Raw genomic sequence first — 24,707 nt, forward strand, 5'->3', positions numbered from 1 at the left:
CACCCATGTAACATCCCCCTCTAATACATATCATAATATTGTCCGCTTTGGGCCACTTGACACGAGGACTTCCCAGGGGGTTACCCATCCCAGTACTACTACCGCCGAGCACCCTTAACTGAGTTCTTATGGGATCTGCTGCACTCACGACTTTAAAACGCGTTGTTACAAGGAATATATTCACACCCCTTATAAGGAAATGTTTCGTTTTCCTTCCAAGCCGATGTAAAGTGGGTTGCACCTAATCCTACATCGTTTTGGAAGGAGAACAAAATATTTTCTTATAAGGGGTGTGGATACCTTCCTTATAACAACATGTTTTAAAATCGTGAGAGCACCAGATCCCATAAGAACTCTGTGGTTGAGCGTCCTCGAGCGGGAGTAGTACCTGGATGGGTGACCCACTGGAAAGTCCTTGTGTCGAGTGACCCAACGTGGATAATATTGTGATATGTGCCAGAGGGGGATGTTACAACCCAAACGATTACCCTCGCCAACTACACGTCAACGAAATAATGAATGATTGCAACTATGCAGATTGGTTTAGAGAAATCAAAGACTTTCTGTTCGCAAATAATAGGGTCGGCTTCATCGGTGACACCCTGGAACGACCAACGGAGAACTCACCAGGTCTGATGGCATGGCAACACCATGATGCGATTATCAAAGGCCGGTTGACCATTACTATGGAGAAGGAGATCTGTGACAATGAAAAGATCTTGATGAACGCTTCAGAAAAGAGAGTGCATATGGGACATACAAGCTAAAAAGAAAGCTTGCTTCAACGAGACAAGAAGGCATGTCTGTGTTGGCATATTTCCGAAACTAAGAGGAATCTGGGTTGAAATTCAATCCTTCTCTTCGCAGCCTAAGTGTACATGTGGAAAGTGTTCTTGCAATGTTGGAACAAGACTCACCGAGGACAAGGAGAAAGAGCATGTATACGAGTTCTTGATGGGTCTCAATGAAGATTTTGGAAGTGTTAGAACTCAAGTACTCAACATCAAACCAATGCCGACCCTTGGTACTGTATATATCACATGGTTGTAGAAGATGAACAACAAAGGAGCATTATCATGTCCTGCAAAATTGTTGTTGAAGCCAACGCCTATTAAATCCGAACCCAAACAAACATGGACAAAAGTCTCGTTGAAAAGAAAATTTTTAAATGAAAACACTGTGAGAAAAATGGCTACAGTATTGACGGTTGTTTTGTGAAAATCTGATGCCCAGATTTGTGGGAAACCCGTCAACAAAGACCGACAAATGATTCAAAGAAAAACCCTAAGGCGAAACCTAAGGTTGTTGCAGTTGAACTTGAGAGCAACCCAATACCCAGCCTCAACGTTGATCAATACAAAAGACTCTTAATACAACTTAATGATCCACCAAAACCAGAAGTAAACATGGCAGGTAAAATCGATTTCACTTCTCCTTGGGTAATTGATTCTGGAGCTACAAAACATATTTCATGTAGCGATTCCGTCTTAACATCTCTAAAGAAATCCAATGATGGGGTGCCCATTAAAATTCCTAATGGAGACAAAGTTGCAGTAAAAGGCGTTTGGAGTGTACAATTACCAAACAATTTGGATGTTAATGATGTTCTATATATTCCCCATTTTAAATGCAACTTATTATCTGTTAGCAAAATCACCAAAGGGCTTAATTGTTTTGGTAACCTTCTTTCCCGAATATTGTTATTTACAAGACTTACACTCGAGGAATCTGATTGGCATGGGGAGATGTAGAGATGGTCTTTATCATATGGAGAAGATGGACAAAGGAGCTTCTGCCATGGCTATCACTATGAATTCTGAAATCTAGCATAGAAGACTTGGCCATACTTCAAATTCTAAACTTCAACAAATTAATTCTATAGGTAGCGTAGCTAGTATTGATCATTGTGATTCCTATATGCGAACTAAATAGACTCGGTTACCTTTTTTTAAAGTACTATTAAAACCACTTCATGTTTTGATGTAACATTCAGGTTTTGGTTAGTTCGTCTTTTAGCCCTAATGCAAAAATTCTTTCAAAATTAGTCGCTTGGCTAGTATGCGGGGCGTACTCAATGGGTACGCTTAGCGTACTAGCCACATATTTGGTCGCGGGACTTAACCACATATGTGGGACGTACGTGGAGTACATATGGCTTGCGTGGAGTACGTATGGAGTACATGAGTCTGAGACAAGCCCTAATTTTTAGGGTTTACAACCTATTTAAGGACCTTAAGTCCCTTAATTCCTTACCTTTTCAGCCTCCATTTCCCTTGAAGTGAAGATCTTGAACCCTAAGCCACCTTAAGTGCATTTGTAAGATTTCTTGAGTGATTTTGGTGTTCTTTAGAATCTTTGAAGAAGAAGGAAGCTTGGGAAGAAGTAATGACGTGGGAAGAGCCTGTAGATCCAGAAGTTTGGCACCGTTTCTGACCTATTAAAGGTATAAAGCTTAAACATTAACCATTGCATGCTTAGATCTGGGTTTAGGGTAGAAATGGTATATTTTGGTCCCGTTGTTTGGATTCTTGGAGTTGAGCAACTTCAGATAATATGAGCTATCCTTTTGAGCTCTTGGAGGTGTTTTGAGTCATAAAAATCGGATCTTGATGGTTAAGCCTCAACCATGCAAGAGTTAGGAACCATCCAAGTGTGCTTATGGACTTGATTCATGTTTTGAGCCTCATCCTTGCATGCAAAAGCATAAAGTTTGCAACTTTATGTCTTAGGACGTTTTTAGGGGCTTGGATCAACGTTTTGAATGTTAGGACTTAAAGGATTAAGACATGAAAGTGAGAATGGGTTAGCAGACCAGTACGTCGTGCGTATTCCAGTGTACGTTGCGCGGACCGGGTCAACGCCTCGGCCCCTGGTTAACACCAAAAATCTTCGGGTTAGAAGGTGACCTAAATTCTAATTAGGTTTTTATGCTTGTATTATAGAGAGAGGAGTTCGTGAGTCATCTACTGAGTGCGATTTGATACCTATAGTGTGAAGTGAGTCTTCCTTTGCAGTAGCCGTTGGTTGAAGACATCAAGGCTGTCTCACTAGTTTATGTTATAGTGTGATGATTATGCTTGTGATAATTATTAGTTATGCCTGTATTTGCTTGATGACTCTATGCTTCCTATTATGATATTATATGGTGGTAGTAGGGGTGAAATAGACCCAGTATCCGATTGAAATAGACAGAAGAGGATTGCAAGCACCCATATATGCTTGATAGTATCTGATTGAGATAGACCGAAGGGTAGGCAATCACCCAGATATGCTTAGCGGTATCCGGTTGAGATAGACTGAAGGGGTAGGCCGGCACCTAGATATGCTTGGCAATATGTTGTATTTTGGGGGAACTTACTAAGCTTTGTGCTTATAGTTTTCAGTTTCTATTTCAGGTACTTTCAGTTCGAAGGGGAAAGGTCTGGTCTGATCGCACCGCATCTCTCTATGTTTTTCTACACTTAATGACTTTGGGATTTGTGCTCTGATAACATGTTACCATGTGACTATTTCAAATATTTTAATATTAGTTTCTTAAAATTGACTGAATTTAAAAAGAAAATTTTATCTATATTTTGGGGATGTTACAAGTTGGTATCAGAGCCTTGGTTTGAGGGATTAATGCATACTCTCAGGTGTTCCAGGAGTCAAATTGAGGGTTTGGTGAGTTTTTCACTAACAAACATTTAATTTTAAGGATTTTAATACAAAGGGTGTGATGTGTGCAATCGACCGAGCTCAAGTAAGTCTTCCCAAATACCCATACAAGTTATATGTTTTATGCTATGATATGAGAATTGCATGCTAGATTAGGGGATAAGGATCTGCTCAGGATTACATGATCAAATGATAGGAAAGATGCCTTTGTGTGCCTATCTGAATGAGCTTTTAGAATTGCATGCTAGTATCATATCAGTTACTTGTTAGGATGGCCTATATAGGGTATGTTTGATTTGAATTGCCTGATGCTCTAATGCTGCATGATTTGTGCTTTAGGAAATTCTGTTGGTACTAACTAACTAGTAGGTAAATGCGTTAGGTTACATATTACTATGATTGGATAATTTTAGAAGGACATGTTTAATTCAATTGCATAGCTCTTTTTTGAGTCCAACCGTTGTAGGGTAGGACTTATTATTCGAAGTCTTATCTGGTACTAGTAGTATGTAACAATGTTCACGCAGTAGTTAGGTAGTACTTGTAGAAGTTCATTTAGAAGCTGATAGCAGAGAGGGGCAAGGAAGGGAGTCATAGGGAGTCACATGAGAAGTTTGGTGCGTAGGAAACCTTATAGTTTTAGAATATATTAGTTAGGAAGAGCGAATTGGAGGAGTCGGGGCGGTCCTTGAGAAGGGTATAAATAGGTGGAGAATGTAGTATTAGGCCTATACTACTGAAAGCACAAGATTTATACCCGATGCCAGGAAGACCACGATGAATCTAGGGAAACTCGAGAATGTAAACCTTCTCGTGTGTATGCAAATTGTTTATGTGGTTATGTTTCAGTATGGTGATAAAACGTCAAAGAGCAGGAGGTTCAGGATCTCGTTTGGGCACAGGCTCCAAATTAGTTGATGAGGGTTTGCGAGAGTTCATTTCATTTGAGATTACAAGAGGAATCCTTGATGCGACCCTCGCGATGTTCGAGTCGATCAAGGAAGGTATCATGGAGTTGATGGAGGATCGTCTCCAGATTTTCAGGGCCAATTTGGTCGCTAGCCAGATGGGGGCCCTCATTGTAGGATGTTTGAGGGAGCGAACCCAAGATTTGTGAGAGGAGGTCGGCTATTCCTTAGGATCCCCGACCATTGAGGCCATAACCTAGCTAGATTTTGTGACCAGGTTCCGAGAAGAATTTGCACCGGCTGTTGAGGTGCATCAGCTAGCCAGGGAGTTTCTTGATATGAGGTAGAAAACTAAGACTGTGACGAAGATCACTTCCAAGTACAGAGTGATGGCACCTCGATATGCAGCTGATGATGAGATAAGGAAGACCCGATACCATGATATGATTAGATCTGACATCAGGAAGTTTGTTAGTTTTTTCTGCCTGCCCAACATTGGATGATATGATAGCCAGGGCATGGGAGCGAGAGATTAATCTAGAGCACATAAGGAAGAAGAAGGAAGAGCCTAGACAGACAGTTGGTGTTTCAGCACTGAAACTCAAGGGTTTCGACTCTAGGTCGAGGGGACAGTTGGGCTAGATCCATTATGGAAAATGCGGCAGGTCGCATGACGGGGTTTGTAGTGTGGGTGGTTCGGGCTGCTACATGTGTGACAAGTTAGGGCACTTTAGAAAGGAATATACTGCTTCTATCACCACTTCATAGACATCAGACCGAATGTGTATTCATTGCAATTAGAGGGGACACAAAAGGCCAACTTCCCGAGTCTAGCATCAGGAGAACCAATGGTAGCCCCAACTCCTGCGACCCTATCGATCACAGATGGATGCTCAGGCAAGTCGGATACTCCTCTGGTAAGGAGCCAACCTTTCAGTAGACCTCCGAGGAGGAGCGTGGATGAGGTGGCGGGTATGTCTCTTTTCCTTAACTTTTTATTTATATTGATTTTGTTCCTTATAATTTATGTGTTTTGTTTTATGATCATTCTTTGTGAACAGTATCCTTGCTTTGGTACTATTTGATTTGGGAGCTACCCGATCATTTGTATCGCTTGCGCTTAGCAAGAGGTTTACAAGAGCTCCATGGGAGTTGGATTTTCTGTTAGACGTCGAGATTGCATATGATCGATCGGTCTGGGTAGCAAGGGTTCATCGGGGTTGTATTCTTCAGATGTTTAGCGGGCAATATCTGATTGACTTGGTTCTTCATCCTCTGTGTGGAAACAAGCTCATAGTGGAAATTGATTGGTTAAGCCCCATATAGGGTATTGTTTGATTGTGAGCACCATCTGGTACGTGTTTAGATCCCAAGTGGGGGAGAGTTGGTGGTCCATGGAAAGGGCGCTCCATGTAGGCCGGTCCTATGCTCATCCACCAGGGTCGGATGCTATCTCCATCAGGGTTATTCTGGGTTCGTCGCTTATGTTTTGGATACTCGGGAGCAGGGTAGGGCATCAGTTGTTGATGTGTTGGTTGTGCGGGAGTATCCAAATGTGTTTCCAGAGGACTTACCTGGGGTGCTTCCAGAGAGGTGGGTGGAGTCCCATATTAATTTGGTTCCTGGTACGCCTCCGATAGCCAAAGCACCATACCGATTAGCTCCACCAGAGATGCATGAGTTATCTACGCAGCTGTAGTAGCTGTTAGACAAGTGATTCATCCGACCAAGTAGTTCGCCTTGGGGTGCACCAATCTTGTTTGTGAAGGAGAAGGACGGGTCGCATTAGATGTGTATTGACTATCAGAAGTTGAATAAGCTAAGGATGAAGAACCGTTATCCACTCCCGAGAATTGATGACTTGTTTGACCAACTTTAGGGTGTGTCTTGGTTTTCCAAGATTGACCTACGTGTGGGTTATCATCAGATAAGGGTCATAGAGGATGATGTACAGAAGATGGACTTATGGACTCGCTATGGCCATTACGAGTTTGTGGTGATCCCTTCGGGATCACCAATGACCTAGCCGCATTCATGGACCTCATGAACTGCGTGTGTCGACCGATGTTGGATCGGTCTATAAATGTATTCATTGATGACATCTTGGTCTATTCCAAGTCCCAGGAGCAACATGAGGAGCACTTACAAGAGATGTTGGAGACCCAGAAGAGGGAGAGGCTAAATGAGAAGTTCTCCAAGTGCGAGGTCAAGTGGCGCTGAGGTACAGTTTCTAGGGTACCTTGTCAACCAGAATGGTATTCTGGTCGATCTGGCCAAGGTGGAGGCCATGTTGAGGTTGGAAGTTCCGAGGTCTCCATCCGAGATTCATAGTTTCCTTGGGTTGGTAGGATATTACCAGAGATTTATCCAGTATTTCTCTAAGATAGTGGTTCACCTGACCCGACTGACAAAGAAGACTGCCACGTTTCATTGGGGGCCTGAGCAGTAGGCAGCGTTTGAGACCCTGAGATAGATATTATGCGAGGCACCGATTTTGACCCTGCCAGAGGGTATTGAGGATTTTGTGGTTTACTTTGCTGTGTCTATCACGGGGTTGGGTGCGGTCTTGATGCATAGGGGTCACGTTATTGCTTACGCCTCGAGGCAGCTGAAGCCTCATGAGGCAAACTATCCAACACATGATTTCAAGGGGTACACTATACTATTTACATGGATCACAACAAGAGCTCGAGGTACTTGATGGATTAGCCGAATCTGAACATGAGGCAACGTCGGTGGTTGGATGTGATGAAGGATTATCATTGTGAGATATTTTACCATACGGGGAAGGCCAATGTGGTGGTCGATGCTTTTAGCCTCAAGGCAGTCGCGGCTCCATTCATAGATGTCTGTCTAAGGATGACAGTGATTACTCTGCTTCTGGAGCGAATACGAGAGGCACATATATAGGCTACGAAGGTGGAGCACCAGAAGAGTGAGTGCATTGTGGTTTAGATGGCTTCATATGATTATGATAGTCGTGGTTTATCACTCCCCATCAGAGAGTGTGGGTTCCTTATTGCGGTGGTGTGCGTAAGGTTCTAATGGAGGAGACGCACAAATTGAGATTCTCCATTCATCCCGAGGCGACGAAGATGTACAGGGATCTTCGTCTTATAGTGGGCCTTGATGCCTTTTTGGGTTTTTGTGAATTTGGGCCTTGGAGGAAAGAAGGCCTAATTAGGAAAAAGTAAAGGAGCCCTTTTTCCTTAAGTCAAGAATTAGGGTTTTGGACTTTCAGGTTAGAATGTGACCTAATTTCTAATTAGGGTTTTATGCGTGTGCGATAGGGAGAGGAGTTCGTGAGTCATTCGCTAAGTGTGATTTGATACCTACAGTGTGAGGTGAGTCTTCCTTAGTAGTAGTTGTGGGTTGAAGGCATCAAGGCTGGCCCACCAGTTTATATTATAGTGGGATGATTGTCTTTGTGATAATTTCCAGTTATGAATGTATTTGCTTGATGACTCTGTGATTTCTGTTATGATATTATTGATGAGTTTTGAGCAAAACATACAATCCTATGTGTGCATGCAGTCCTAATTGAATTGGATATAGGTTTTCTTTAATTGAACATGCAACTTGAACACAAAAGAATAAACCCTAAGTTCTATGTATTATAATCAAATTCACACAACAAGGATTAAAATACATACCTTGATTGTTATATTGTAATAACAATCTAAAAAACTTGCTTGAAAGACCTTTGGTAGCAAGCGCCACAAGTGTTGCGCCTCTAATGCCTCACAAACAAACCTAGAAACCAAGGATTACTATGGAAAGAGAGAAGGGAAGTGGAAAAATTCAGATCTAAGCCTTTCTTGGAGTGCATGGGATGAAATCCAACCCTATAGGGGTTTACATAGGTGATAAGGAAGGTTTAGGATAAGACAAGTGTATCTTAGATAACCCTAATACCTTAACTTCCTCCCTAAGGTTTCCAAGGCACCCTTAGCGCCCAAGGAAACCCTAGTAGCATCTCGATTTCATCCCCCTCCCCTCTAAGGGAAGTTCTAGAATGCTCAATGCTCAACTATTAACCATTGTCATCTTTAGTCCGTGCAGTTTCAATTAATTCCTTTAATCCCAAAATTAACTCCAAGTTAATTTCTTACTAAATATTAATTAAACTATATGATTACTAATTAATATATTATTCACATAATACATTAATTAAATCATTTATTTTGATTTCTAATTAATTTATCAACCAAGTAATAAATTAATAAATCATTTTTCTCTCTCTAACAGTCATCCTATTCCATTGCCAGGTTTGAAGGCAACCCAAAAGGACATTTCTACTATCAATTTAAGTTTATACCAATTATATTTATGTGCTTAGACACCTACTCCAACAGTCTCCCACTTGGAGAAGTCTAATAACTATAGTTGCAAGTATAATTACCAAATTGACTAGCAAATTGTAGCTAACAAAAGCCATTGTCGAACCCTGACCCAGTCAGTGACATATCCTTAGATAAGGGATCAAATATTCCTCTATTCTACAAGATATCGTGTGGACATGAGACATGTATTATAATCATTTTCTCTGTCCATGTGTTGTTTCCCGATTTCCGATTTATGATGACTGACTACAGACTACAATTGAACGCATCAACTTAGTCCAGACTTCGCCAAGCGCTTACGATGTCATCACTAAATCATCGAGGGACCCATGTATATCGCTTTTATCCCTTTGGGATAAAAGGAACGAATAAACTTTGAGTCATATGTTTTTACTATTTACTCATCAAATCACACAACAATACATTTTATAACAACAAGTTGTTGATGCGTTTACGTATTATCGATGCGGAACCGACTTGTAAACAACAACTCATATTTCTCCGTTTCAAGAATATAAGATATTATTGTCTCACAATTACTAGTGATAAAATCCATGAAGTGATTCAAATGAGCGTGGGTTTAATCCAATACTCAAATCCTATTTCAGGAGTACTCATGAACACTGCAACAAACTTGTGCTATGTCTAAGCACTTAGACAATGTGCAGATGGATTCATGACAGTCTTAATTCACTACTTACTTCCAAAGTATGATTGACTATGGATGTTTAAATAACCTAGTTATTTGAGAAGTAAAACATGCGAAGTGAAACACAAGAATAACCTAATCCAATATGGTCTCAATCTTTTGAATATAAATATAACACTTATTATTTAATCACCATACTAAGTAGACCTTACTCATTGTATAATGTTTCGATCAATCAACTAAATACTTGAATTAAAACAATAGTCATCATATGCTCCAAGCATGCACACTATGTTTATCTATGATTCTTCCTTTGTGAAGTAGATCAATTGAAGACATTTTCAATGATGCTCATTAAACAATTGCCACTACTAGAATCTGTTAGAGTCTAAAATTACATGCAATGTTCCCTTTTGTAATGTCAAGGTACCAAAGTCACAAATACTTTACCGATGATATTACAAAAATTCCATGGGAGATTTATTACAAAACAATTCCATGGAGATAAAGTCTCGCATTCAATGTACATTCCTTAAACATCCTTCTTTCATAAAAGTTTCTAACTTACAAAGAGATTCTTAATATCCAACTCCCATTATGAAAATGTTTCCATAATTGCCATATAACTATCCATTCTAAATAGAACCCTATCTATTCAGAATTATATCAATATGGTCCATCCATTACTTATACTTCCAACTGTCCCAAGCAACCAATATTTGGTAAACCTTAGATTGTCCTTGATAGTTGTTTAATAATTTTAGTCATATCCGGTTCTGGTCCTTTTTCCTTGTTAATGAAATAGGCATTTGGAAAATCATAGCGAGTGAATATTATAACATATGTGATCAATCCTATATTCGAAGCATATGGGATTCAATACATAATGTCTTACATAAAGATACGATACTTGATCAGTCTTTTGCTATAATATTTCCATATATATATATAATTTCCTATGTTGAAGCATTTCAACATCACATTCATATACGTTCATGACCAAGTTCTATTAAAATTTCAATCTAAACTTTTATATTCGAAATTAAGTATTGATGTCCTCTCCCTTAAGTCTTACTATAGCGAAAAAAATTCCAAATTCTTTGACTTTGCAAATTTAGAACTTTGTTTCCTATAAATAGCATTGCTAACTTGCAACACTTAACATAATAATCACGCTCCCACCAGCATAACAATTATGTTCTTACCAGCATAACGATTATGCTCCCACTAGCTTTGACATGTACTTAGAAATCAACCGGACTTCTAGAAATCAATACTTATTGACTTTTCCTACCAAATTTTATATTTATGATACGTGGTGCCTTGATAAGTCTTTTCCTAGACTTCGTAAGCTCATACACCCTTCAATGGATATCTTATGTTTGCGTCTAAACCTTTTCAGAATTTATAGCGATAAGTCCCAAATGTTTAAACTATTTTCCATTTCTCACAAGTCGAACTATGAAAAGGGATGCAGTAATCATACTCAAATTTGAGAACGCAATTACCACAACTGCTTACTCCAATCCTTTAAAATCTACTTGTGAAAGTGTTTCCTCTCAATCATTTTCATGAAGTAGAGAGAAACCTCTTACCTATTAGATTTTATGGTGTATGTGTTCCTATCCATATGAATTCATCACTTCCAACCACTATCATAAAGACAAGGTTTATGACAAACTCAAAATTTTATCGACTAGACTCGCTTAATCTCAATTTCTTGCCATCCGGCAGCACAAGGGCCTACCATTGCTTCCAAGTTATTGAGCAACTCACCCACATTGATTAATGTACTTTCATTGATCAAGGTGCTTTGTCTTATGAAATCAAATGAGAACTTATAGAACTCACAGGCATAGTCAACTTAAATGGAATGGCACAGAAACAAGAATATGTCAACACAATAAGTTACAAACCTCAAGTTTTGTGATAGTGATACACAATATGTTTATTCTTGATTAGTTCTTAAAACTATTCAAGATTAGTAAGACTCCCACTGACCTCTTGACATATAAGATTCTCTGTCAAGGAACATTTCTTGACAAACAAACATGCTAGAGTTAGTGTGGATTCTTGTTAAGGAAAACACTTCATACAATTGGTCTTTGTTGGTCTTTGTTTTATCCAAAACTTCACAACTTACCAATTTCAAATGTGCAAGAGTAAGGATCATTTATACTCCACATTTCATGAGGTGTTATAAACCTACTTAGAATATGTTACTCAAGGTACAACTTGGAGAAACTAGAGTATAACTCAAAAACTTGATTTTGGAATGAAGTATGACTCACACTTTTGATTTAACCATTTCAACAATTCCCGATACCTCTTCTTAGTCATGTGAATGCACTAAGATGTCCTTAGAGGACAAATTGTGATATGGTTCATAATAATTAGGATGATCATAAAACACGATACTAAAGTACTTCTCCTTTCCTTTCAGTCTGGAAACTTTTATCTTTCTACCTAATTGATTCTTCTTATTCGTTTTGTTATATATTCAAACTTTTCCAAAGTGTTACAATTATACATAATCATATAAGTATAACCATATTTACCAAACTTTTAGTAAATTATGACGAATAGACTTATCGTTCTTTGCGGTGGACCTGACCAGTGCACATCAATGTGTACTAGATCCTTCAGTCCTTTACTTGACTCACATCTACATGTGAACATGGAAATAATCTTAATTTCCCAAAGATGAAGGTTATCATTCATCACACAATACAAGTCGCATGATTCCAAGTTTCTATCCAATTGAAACTTGGGTAATGAGAATCTTTCCTTATTTGGTAAATTTTTGACATTACCACAAACGATATAACTAGGAATAAAATCCATTTACAACATTACTAATAATATATAAACACCAATTATCACAAATACCATTGCAAGGAAACATAAAATAAGACAAAATCAAATTTTTTTTCTTTATTTATAAAATGCGGAAAAGTTGTCTCACAATGTAAATTCATATGAAAACTATGTTTCTAAATATTCCTAAGCAATCTATCATAACTCCTAAGCAGCAGCTCAAAATTCTGATCATCGAACCATGTGATCGAAATCCATCTCTTCACGATCAGACTCAACTTACTCTTTCTTTAAGTTTCCTTTCTTTTCTTTGATCCTACAAAACATCAAAATACAATCTTATCACATCATATATTAAGAATCTATCAATAGGAACTTCATAGAGTTAGATAGTGGACTTACCTCAAGTAGAGTCATTCATTTTTTACTTTACCATCCTTGTGATTCTTCAGGTAGATATGACAGCTTCGCATCCAATGCCCTTTCTCTTGGCAATAGAAACAAACAGACTGTTTTGGAATGGTGCATGGAACTATCTCATACTCAGCCTTTCTCTTTACTACTCAGTCAAACGGTTTGACCTTGGCCGATCCCTTTCCATTGGGAAGAGAAAACTTTTTTGGACTTCCAACGTCTCCATTGTCAATGTCCATGGAAGTTTGGGAGGTATATCTTCCATTCAAATTTGCTTTACCAGTACGCCAAATCATTGTTGATTCAATAGTGATTAGCAAATATGTTAGATCAATAAGGGTCACATCATGGTCTATCATATAATAGTTTTTATGAACTCGCTATATGACTTAGGAAGTGATTCAAGAACCAATTCAATAGCCATATTCCTCAAGAAAACAACACCCAACATTCTCAATCTATCAACATGTGACTTCATCTCCAAGACAAGAGCACATACAAACTTTCCATCTTGGTGTTTGCTTGCCAATAGGGCTTGAGTGATCTTGAACTTTTCAAGTCGAAGAACACATGGGTCAAGGAGAATTATTAGAGGAGGTGGAGAAAGAGAAGTTTCACCAAATCTCGAAGAAGGGATTGATCTTTCACCTAGATCGTCATGTGGAATATCATCTTCATGAGGAAAGCTTTTTCCAAAAGGATAATGAAGACCATAGTTGTCAGAACTAGACATCTATAAGGGAGAAATTCAACTTATTTGATTTAATCCTTAATATAACACCCACATGAAATATTAAGGCTATGACCCAACATAATAATTCATAATTCGGAAGAGAGATGACGTAATCCAATTGTAAATTAGTTGTCGGTAGGTAAATGACTATTTACCAATTCCACAACAAAAATGAAATTTTAAACGAATTATGTTTTTAAATGAAACTCCTAGATCTTTTGAGATTCATTGAACTTTTCAATGTCATGTTTAATCTCGATTATGCACTTCAAGTTTGTGACTGGGATACCGAGGATCACAAACAATGTGTGAATAACCATGCAAATTATCTTGGTACTCTCGATGTCATTTATCACCTAAATAATGTGTCGTTTAACCACACATGCTCCATTGATCAATGATAATTTACGAGAAACCCATTGCCATCCTTCATTAGTCCCATATTAGTATGCCGGTTAACCACACACGCTCCATTAACGACCAATAAGGTGCAATATGCAATTTCATGGGTTAGCATCATATTTACATTTTCCTAAAGTAACTAAGATTGAGAATTACAAAAGGTTTAGTTACTTTGTAATTCATTATACTTTTAATGAGGATTTAGTGTCCTATCCTACATGTTCGGCTAACGACCCTCCACTAGTCAAGAGTGCAGTGGGTAAGAGTGGATATCCAATGACGGTCATTTTACAGGCCTCTTCCTTAAACACCCCTTATAAATCAGCTTCGTGAATGAGGCCTACTAACAGTAAGACTAACTTTTTCTTATACATATATATACAATTAAACTTTTAATCTTATATAGTATAGGGTGTGTTTTAAACTTTTAAAATACTAAGGTTTAATCCTTTAATACATTAAGCTTTTAATTTAAGTAGATTTAAATCTATCTATGGATTTATCAATTGTCTTTTAATTAAACACTTAATTAATTTACTAATAAAATCCATGAGGGTGTGTTTTCAAACTATTAAAAAATACTAGGGTTTTAATTTTAATTTTAAATTTCGAAAATTAAACTATTTAATTTAAATTTAAAAATTAATATAAAATAATTGATATAATAATTATCTATTAATTATATCAATTGAGGATTATCCATTAAATTATCAAGATAATTTAATCTAATTCCAACCCCCTAATTTTCGAAAAAGGGAGGGATAAAATTATCTTAGTTAAACAATTAACAAGATAATTCCGAAAAATATAAACCCTATCTGTATCCCTAATTATTCGAAAATCACTAGACTTGGGGTGGAAGGCAAGGGCTTCATCCTTTGCCTTATTTTCGAAAATTCTAAGGGTTGGGAAACCCTTAATTTTCGAAATTTGAGGCCTAAGGAAAGGGTTAAAACCCTAACCATAAAATCGAAAAACTAAGGTTACAAAACCCTAATTTGTGAAAATTGAAAGCCCAAGGGTTTAGTTGGCATAAAACCTAATTTTGTCAATTTCAACCAATTGCATCAAATACAACAGAAAACAATTCCTAGGCTTTGACACCACTGATGAGTTTTGAGCAAAACTTACAATCCTATGTGTGAATGCAACCCTAATTGAATTGGATTTAGGTTTTTTCTAATTGAACATGCAACTTGAACATAAAATAATAAACCCTAAGTTCTATGTATTATAATAAAATCCACATAATAGGGATTAAAACACATACCTTGATTGTTATAATGTAATAAAAATCTAAAAGCCATGCTTGAAAGACCTTTGGTAGCAAGCACCACAAGTGTCGCGCCTCTAATGACTCACAAACAAAACTAGCAACCAAGGATTACTATGGAGAGAGAGAAGGGAAGTGGAAAATTCAGCTCTAAGCCTTTCTTGGAATGTGTGGGACGAAATCCAACCCTATAGGGGTTTATATAGGTGATAATGAAGGTTTAAGATAAGGTAGATGTATCTTAGATAACCCTAATCTCTTAACTTCCTCCCTAAGGCTTCCAAGGCACCATTAGAGCCCAAGGAAACCCTAGGAGCATCTAGATTTCATCCTCCCCCCCCCCCCCTTAAGGGAGGTTCTAGAATGCTCAATTCTCAATTATTGAACATTGTCACCTTTAGTCTCTGCAGTTTCAGTTAATTCCTTTGATCCTAAAATGAACTCCAAGTTAATTTCTGATTAAATATTAATTAAACTATATGATTACTAATTAATATGTTATTCACATAATGCATTGATTAAATCATTTATTTTGATTTCAAATTAATTTATCAACCAAGTAATAAATTTATAATTCACTCTTCTCTCTCTAACAGTCATCCTATTTCATTGCCAGGTTTGAAGGCAACCCAAAAGGATATTTCTACTATTAATTCAAGTTTATACCAATTATAATTATGGGCTTAGATACCTAATCCAATAATTATGTGGTACTAGTAGGGGTGAAATAGACCCAGTATCCAGTTGAAATAGACCGAAGGGGATTGCAAGCACCCATATATGCTTGATAGTATCCGGATGAGATCTACCGAAGGGGTAGGCAAGCACCCATATATGCTTAGCGGTATCCGATTGAGATAGACTGAAAGAGGTAGGCCGACACCCATATATGATTGGTAGTATGTTTGTTTAGTATGTGGTGTTTTGGGGGTACTCACTAAGTTTTGTGCTTACAGTTTTCAGTTTCTATTTCAGGTACTTCCAGTTTGAAGGGGAAGGGTTCGGTCTGATCGCACCACATCACTCTATGTCTTACACACTTGGTGACTTTGGGATCTGTACTTTGATAACATGTTACTATATGACTATTTCGAATATTTTGATATCAGTTTCTTATGAATTGAACGAATTTAAAAACAAAATTTTATCTGTATTTTTTGGGATGTTACATTTGAGTTAATTCACTGTGATATATAGGGTGGGTATCAGGTACCTTCAATGAAGGGGGCTCGATATTTTCTTACAATACTGGATGATTATAGTAGAACGACATGGATATACTTGATGAAAAACAATTCTGACACAAGTTCCTCCTTAGTTAATTTTTACAACATGGTTTTAACTCTATTCAATGGAAGAATCAAGAGAATACGCAACGATAATGGGGGAGAATTTACCTCCAATGTTATGAAAAATTTTTATGAAGATCATGACATTCTTTTAGAGACCTCATGTGTATACACCCCACAACAAAATTGGGTTATTGAAAGAAAACATAGGTATCTTTTAGAAATTGCAAGAGCGCTATGTTTTCAAGTTAGTCTACCTATAGAATTTTGAGGAGAATGTATCCTTACTGCTACTTACATCATCAACAGGTTACCTTCACGAACCATTAACAACAAGACCCCTTTGAATTCCTTTTTAATCAAAAACCACAATATGATCATATGAGTGTTCTCAGTTGTTTAGCATATATAAAGGAAAATAGGGCAGGAAAATATAAGTTTGAAGAAAGGGGGAGGGCTTGTGTCTTCATAGGATATTCTCAAGGTCAAAAAGGATATCGTGTATATGATCTAAAGGAAAAGAAATTCATAGTGTCAAGAGACGTAAAATTCATTGAGTGGTCTTTTCCGTATCAAAGTGATAAAACAAACCAAGAAGTGGAGAACAATGACAAGGAAAATGATGATTTCATAAGTGAACCACTTCTGGAACCCATGACATCCAACCCATAAGCCACCAACCAAGACGGTTATTTTGAGCCCAACTTAGAAGAAGCACCTACCACAAAGCAACTCGTTTCTACCTCTACAAGCGGGCCAACCTTGCCAATACCCACAGGTACGTATAATCGACCTACATAGACTAGAACATGACCTTGACATCTTGATGAAAATGAAACAGATCTACCTCCATCGATGGAAAGGTGAGAGCAATATGTGTGTGTTTGTGTGTGTGTGTGTGTGGGGGGGGGGGGGGGGGGTTGCCACGGATGTTTCTAACAAAAAAGGTGGAAAGTGTGTTTCGGTTATATCAAAAGGAAATTTCCTGAAAATAAATGGTTCAGTAGGGTTTATATGTGCCAAGTGATTCATAGGTATATTTTGGTGTGCTTATTGGTTCATAGGTACTTTTTAACCTATCTAAACGCCCCTACTGCTTAACGAATTGAATTGTTAAGAGGTGAAACAAACAACCTAAATATTATACTCTTAAGAAATAAATAAATATCATATACTAGAAAAAACCCAAATAAGAAATAAACAACGTGTTAGTGATGTTGCTTTATTACCACTAAATCATCCACAATGGTGAGTTTAATGAAAGAGTTGAATGATATGACAAGTCCAGGTGTCATTAAATAGATGAAACTCTATAATATGAGATGTCACATTGACATTCAATAGATTTGGAGTTTAATGATTATTGAACTCTTCAACGTAAAAAATGAAACTTTTTAGTTCTTAAATATATAATATAAATTACATTTTGTAATATTCTATTGAATTTTATATAGTTCAATGCATTGCAGGAAAAAATGATAGAGTTATATAGATTATAGAAAAACGATGTAACAATTATTGAATTGTATAAAGTTCAATGTATTGTGAATACATTAATTTTAAATTCATATATCAAAATTAGTGTACCATATAGTATATATAAGGCCAGTCGGTATACCCATAATCGTATACTGTGGTGGCAGAGGTGGCATCGCAATGTGCGTTGAACACAACACCGACCCTTGAGTTGCACCATGGTAAGGATACCACATGGTTGTTAAACCGTTAGAGTGTATGTATGTATGTTGTATGCGTGTGTGGTAAGGTGTGTTATGACCCATCAATTTTGTGGGGTGAAGAAAAAAATAATATAACGATGACATGATCCTGAAATAATATAGTGAGTATAGTATGACACCCTATAAACTAAGATTATATGAATACATCTCTAATACTAACTATTCATTCTTTTATAGTCTTATTCATTTATTTATTTTGGTGTTGATTGTAATTTTTCCTCGCCGTTAAAAAAAAAAAAAAAAAAAAAAAAAAAAAAAACTCATAACTTTAGTTTTAGCAAGAGTTCATTAATAAATGAATTTCTGTTTTTCTTTATTTTTTACGAGCTAAAACACATTGATGGGTACTTAGTACTAAACACCACACGATATTATATTATTTCCAATTTTTAATTGTGTTGATATATGCCACGTCATCATAAAACCCACACACGAAATAAAGAAGAAAAAAGTAAAAGCAATTTCCCCCAAACCACTTTGAATGTTAAAGAAACCCTGAAACCCCGTTTCCATTACAAAAGCAGTCTACACTCACACTCTACACCACTCTGTGTGTCTCAACGGCAACACCAGCTGTCCTCCTCGTTAATGGCGGTTTCAATCTCCGTTCTCGTCGTTATCGTGTCCCTTCACCTCATGGCCTTCGTCCTCGCCATCGGCGCCGAACGCCGCCGTAGCACGGTACTCAAATTTCTCCATTCCTCCATGTACTATATCCGTAATTGAAGCTCGTAATAGTAGTAGCATCTTATTTATCATCCGTTTACTAATTATTAGGCAAAAGTGGTGCCGGACCAGTACGATGAGTACGATTACTGTGTCTACGCCTCCGATGCGTCGACGGCGTATGGGTTGTCGGCGTTTGGGCTGTTGCTCATCAGTCAGACGGTTGTTAGCGGTGTTACCAAGTGTTTATGCTTTGGTAAAGGTCTCGTGAGGGGTAGTTCAAAGACTATTGCGATCTTCTTCTTCATTTTCTCGTGGTAAGTTTCATTAATTCATTATTAATGCAATCATATCATCTAGAGTTCAATTGAAATAAAGTTTGAATTGTATCCAGTGATCTTCATTTTGCCGATTTAGTTTCTAGTTAGGGCAAAGTGTGGGTCCTTGATGTGCTTTACTTGTCACCTAGCAATGAGTAGTTGAAACAAACTCCGGATATTTCACGTGTTGGGAATATTCCGGCTACACTGCCAACGTTTACTCCACATGGAAAGTATAATCTATCTGTTACCACTTTAATCGATCTGATTATCTCATTATCATGTGATTAATTCTACATTATTCAATTCCAATTCCAATTCCAATTCCGGTTCTTATCTTCATCTTTTTCTTACAATGTCATAACAAGAAGAAATGAAAGTAGGATGCTATGGAAAACAAATGAACAAAAGTACATTGCTATTTCTTGCATATAACCCTGTGAGTTCTACACTTCTACTCCATTGTAGGATCAGTTTTCTTGGGGCAGAAGCATGCCTACTTGCAGGATCTGCTAAAAATGCTTACCACACTAAATACAGAGGCATCTACCATGTAACAGATCTGTCATGTGAGACTTTACGTAAAGGTGTGTTTGCTGGTGGGGCCGCGTTGACTTTTCTTTCAATGGTGGCTTCGATTGTCTACTATGCGGTCCACTGTAAGGCGGACACGGGTGGATGGGAAAAGCACCAGAATGAGGAACTAGGTATGACTTCATCTGGTTTTACCGGGAATCAGGGTCAAAATGCTGGTCAATTTGAAAAGCTTTGATTAAGTTAATAATTTCGTTAATATTATTTATATTATAGAAAAAGAAAAGAAAAGAAAAGAAAAGAAATATGAGATTTAAGAGTTGTGTTTAAGGTTATTATATTAAGATTAAATATTAGTGATTATGTACAACTTTTTTGATGTTTGAATGTGTTGATGTTGATTATGTACATGAATGTTCATGTGCACGTGGTATGTTTAATTTGGAAGCAAAACATTCATCGGTGGGAATTAAACGTCCCTCAAATTCATATGTTGAGGGATTGGATTTGTGTGACGGATAACTTGTCTCTAAATTAGGGGTGAGCATTTGCACTGGACCAGACATGTTTTACAGTAACTAGTGGACCTTGGACTGGACATGTTGAGGCTTACTAGGATCTGTTGCTGGTTCTTAGACGTAAAAGTCAGCATTTGGACTAGGCAGAACCGATTCTTGGACCGGACATGTTTTGCAGAAGTGATGGACCTTGGATTGGACCTGTTGAGGTTACCAGGAACACAGGTCCAATCTACAAGTCCAAATGCTTACCCTAAAAACAACGCAAAGGAAATGTTGTGGTGCGTCTACGACTTAGTGGGTTATTTGTTCACTCCAATATATATATATACACTACTCCCGCCTGAAACACACAAAGTATACATCGTCCAACTGAACTATATAACACGTCATGATCCTCACCATATGCAATTTTAAGTTATATAGATGCATGTATACTGTGCAATGGCGGAGCTAGGGTCAAAGTAGAGCGGTATCCCAAACTGATGGGTTTGGTTTCTCGATTTTCCAAACTCAGTTTCGGTTTAAACCCAAACTCATTCAAAAATTTAACTTGTTCAGAATTGAGAATGTTATATTGCTTATATAATAGATGTATATGAGTTATGTTTCATGTTATGACTGATGTGGGATAATTTTAGAATTTTAAAAAACAAGTTAAAAAGTTGATAAACAAAATAAAATACACATAACAGTTTGATGTTTTACCACTTGGATAATTCAATACTTACATTTAATTTTCATAGCTTTGTAATATAAAAGAAAATAAATATTTAAAAGAAGATTTGAACTTATAAGTTCCAAAAATATCTCTTAACACCTTAACCATCTTAACAAACTACAACTTGTGTTATTACCTTGCTAAACATATTAATATTATGTATATATTCACTATATAAAACGATTTTTTTCTAAAAAATTATAGTACCGAATTTTTTTGAGGGGTATCCCGGGATACCCCGGGATCTATGGTGCATCCGCCAACGATACTGTGGAAAATGTGGCATAGTTGTTGGGGATGTCAAAAACATGTAAATGAATGAGAAACAATTTTATATTAGTAGCCTTACCTTTACCTTTTGTATCATCAAAGCAACAACGTATCGAACTAATTATACCTAGGATTAAAATAAGGGTGGTAATTAATAATGTGACACGATAAAATTGAGATGAAACTGAAATTCGAATTCATGTTTGTGTCAAGTGTAAAAAAACACGACGTCGTGTTGTGTCGTGTTCGTGTTCAAATTTTGACAAGAAATTGACACGATTTAACATTTTTTGTCGTGTTTTTCATGTTATGCGTTTTATGTATGAATAAATATTAATTAAATACATTAATTGTTCTTTCATGTTATCTTTGTCATGTCGTGTATGTCGTTTTTTAATCGGTTAGTTTTCGTGTTAGTTAAAAAAAACCTAAGATTGTGGCATGTCGTGTTTGTGTTACATAAGACAGAAACACGATCTGATGACCCGATTTATCACCCCTAATAAAAATGCAGAACAGAGGATCTTTTTGAGGCAAAAAAGGAAAAGTCTTCGAGTAAACACATCGGCTTAGTAAAGAAAGATATGGATCTAGACTCGGAAAAACAATCAACCTCTTTGAAACAAGCATCTATAAAGATAAGTAAATTTGGCCTCCGAAACAAAACATTATCTAGTAGTTAACTAACGATATGGTTCAATACAAATAGTTAATCAGGTTTAATTCACAAAAAAAAAAAAAAAAAAAAAAAAATTAAGATTGCATTTTTCATTAAGAAAATAATTGTATTGCACTTAAATGCAAGTTTGAAATAAATATTTGGTTGTTCCACTGTTTAGTGCTTAGTGCTTTAGTTGGTTGTAAATTCAAGTTCTTTTTTTCTCATGCAATTTAGGAAAATTGCAGTCATATCTAATATATGATTCAGAAGCAGTTACAAGACCAAGCTTAACAAAGATTGGGTACTATGCTTTTTGAAACAGGTGCAAGCAGAATGTTCAATTTCTTCGTTGAAAGTTGGTATTTTTGAGGTCTTACAGTGATGTTTTACTTAACACTTATATAAATGAAGCCATTTTGTTACATTAGCATTGTTCTCGGGTTATTACCTTTACAAAATTTTAAAGGAAATAGAAAGAAAGCAGAAACCATATCAGATTACTTCTTGTCCTTCCAAGGTGCTACCAAAACTGGAAGTTAATTAAATAACCCACACCGACTGAACTTTAGTAAAGACATATACATACATATATATATATATATATATATATATATATATATATATATATATATATATATATATATATATATATATATATATATATATATATATATTGGAAAAGCAACCATTTATGATAGTAATATGTGACATGTAATTTGTAAAAGTACAAGTTCTCTATGTTATTCCTTGCAATATATCCTTATCTAATTGTCATTTTTAATAGATCTTGTTTATTGAATGCTTTAAGCCATTTTCCAAAATATTACATGAACAAAAATACCAACTGTTATCATTTCAATTATTTTAGTACTCATTAAAAGTAAATTATAACAAAATCAAACAATTTTACTAGTGGCCAAATAATGATATGAATGAGTTGTCAATCTTTTTTCTTGTAAGTAATAACTTTTGGACAGATGAATATATATGAATAATTGAACAAAGCTAAATAAAGTAAGAACAATTATGAGTTTATTTATTTATGAAAAAGATAAAAACCAAACCAATATAAAAAATTATAAATGAAATAAAGTAAAAACTATTACACACACCTTCCATTACTTGGCACATGTTATAAAATGGTATAAAGTATAAACTATTACATACTCTTTCCATAACTTGGGACATGTTAATTCTAGAGACAAAACTCCAAAGTCATCCCTTCCTTTTGCGAACCTTTCTTAATTACAAAGATTGGAACCTACTTTTCACTATAAAAGTGGCATTTTATCTTATTCTTTTTGGCACAAATCGCATATATCAACTCCCAAAATACATCAATCTTGTCCACCTCAATAAGACAATAACCATGTCATTATCGCAGTCTTCCGATTCAGACGATCACCACACCAACCAAAATAATGCAAAAACATTCAAAAGATATTTTCATTCCTTCATTGGAAATGGCCCTGGTATTTTATAAAAAAACCTTAAACACTTCGAAGTATTCAACAAATGTGTATATGTTCTTAATTATCATTTATAACACAAAGTTTGATGTGCACCATTTCAGTAGCAGACGTTCTTTTATGGAGAAACACAAGAGTATCGGCATCACTTTTACTTGGGACTACTACAATGTGGTTTCTTTTTGAGGTTTATGAATATAATTTCGTTTCTCTTCTTTGTAACCTCGCCATTATTGGCATGTTGACAATCTATGTCACATACACCATGGCCAAATATACTCAATGGTAAGCTAATTACTTTGACATATATATATGAAAACTATTAGTTGTTATATGTTAATTTAATCTTTTTTATTATACAGGGATCTTCCGGATTTTGAAGAAATCACCATACAAGAAGCAGCATTTAAATGGTTATATAAGAAAACAAACAAATTGTTACTTGAATTTTACTATACAGCAAGTGGAGAGGATCTCATTCGGTTTTTCATGGTATGTGTGAAACTTATGTTGAAATAAAAATGATTAGATAAAGTTTTGACGTTAAAATTCATCTAATGTACTATTTTTTTGGTTCTTTGTAGACACTGATATCGTTATGGATGATATCTGTTATTGGAAGTCATTTCAGTTCTTTGAACCTTATATACCTTTGTAAGTTTTAACATTTGTCTTTTTCAAAATTTATAGTAGATTTAGTTGTACATATGGATAATGGATTCATCTTTTTTGTAGGTTTTCTTTGTGTTGGAACCCTACCGGCTCTATATCAACGATATGAGAAAGAAGTTGATTACCTTGTAAGCAAAGCGATTAGAGACATGAAAACTGTTTTGAAACAATTTGATTCTAATGTTCTTAGCAAGATCCCAAGAAGACAAGTAAAAGAAAAGAAACGCAAATAAAGTGCAAAGGCAGGTTAAATAAATGGTTATAGAAACTTGTATATATGTGACCGTTTATGTATAGATATATTATAAAGTATAAGTTAAAGATGTACACGTGATGTTGATACATATGTAAATCAAATACAATATCATGTTTTCTTCTCAATATTTCACCATTATTTGCGTAGCTAGCAAAAATAGTTCAATCTTTGTTTATGAAATGATGTGCCTATTTTCGTGTAATAGTGCTTCTCATTCTAAACAATAAGTAAATAAGTTGAGATTTTTATTCAAAAATTATTTAAAAAACATAAACATAGCAACAGACTTAACATTTGAACAAAATAAAATTAGTTTTATTCTCACTAAAATATTATTTTTGCAAGACTAAGAAATATTAAAACAATTATAGAAGGAAAATATTACAATTTTTGAAG

The 24,707-nt window shown here is 36.0% G+C and overlaps 2 protein-coding genes across 2 annotated transcripts; both read left to right on the forward strand.

The window, feature by feature from the left end:
- The first annotated feature begins 18,675 nt into the window (after nt 1-18,675).
- LOC145013305 (aerobic coproporphyrinogen-III oxidase (DUF1218)) lies at nt 18,676-20,152 on the forward strand. Its single transcript, XM_078972109.1, has 3 exons — nt 18,676-18,905; nt 19,002-19,207; nt 19,679-20,152. The coding sequence occupies exons 1-3, from the start codon at nt 18,813-18,815 to the stop codon at nt 19,980-19,982; spliced, it is 603 nt and encodes a 200-aa protein (XP_078828235.1). The 5' UTR covers nt 18,676-18,812; the 3' UTR covers nt 19,983-20,152.
- Nucleotides 20,153-23,228: 3,076 nt separating this feature from the next.
- Nucleotides 23,229-24,438, forward strand: LOC145012085 (reticulon-like protein B9). Its single transcript, XM_078970863.1, has 5 exons — nt 23,229-23,386; nt 23,488-23,668; nt 23,746-23,875; nt 23,968-24,037; nt 24,119-24,438. Exons 1-5 carry the CDS (start codon nt 23,284-23,286, stop codon nt 24,286-24,288), a joined length of 654 nt encoding a protein of 217 aa, XP_078826989.1. The 5' UTR covers nt 23,229-23,283; the 3' UTR covers nt 24,289-24,438.
- The last annotated feature ends 269 nt before the right edge of the window (nt 24,439-24,707 follow it).

This window comes from Lactuca saligna, chromosome 8 (genome assembly GCF_052625555.1).
Source record: "Lactuca saligna cultivar CGN05327 chromosome 8, ASM5262555v1, whole genome shotgun sequence".
NCBI classification, from domain to species: domain Eukaryota; kingdom Viridiplantae; phylum Streptophyta; class Magnoliopsida; order Asterales; family Asteraceae; genus Lactuca; species Lactuca saligna.

Bases quoted from the DNA above. Each gene is read 5' to 3' on its own strand.
- LOC145012085 (XM_078970863.1), top strand. From the start codon at position 23,284: ATGTCATTATCGCAGTCTTCCGATTCAGACGATCACCACACCAACCAA. The intron at 23,387-23,487 runs GTATTTTATAAA...GCACCATTTCAG, and splicing joins CTTCATTGGAAATGGCCCTG to TAGCAGACGTTCTTTTATGG. The intron at 23,876-23,967 runs GTATGTGTGAAA...GGTTCTTTGTAG, and splicing joins ATCTCATTCGGTTTTTCATG to ACACTGATATCGTTATGGAT.
- LOC145013305 (XM_078972109.1), top strand. From the start codon at position 18,813: ATGGCGGTTTCAATCTCCGTTCTCGTCGTTATCGTGTCCCTTCACCTC. The intron at 18,906-19,001 runs GTACTCAAATTT...ACTAATTATTAG, and splicing joins CCGAACGCCGCCGTAGCACG to GCAAAAGTGGTGCCGGACCA. The intron at 19,208-19,678 runs GTAAGTTTCATT...ACTCCATTGTAG, and splicing joins TTCTTCTTCATTTTCTCGTG to GATCAGTTTTCTTGGGGCAG.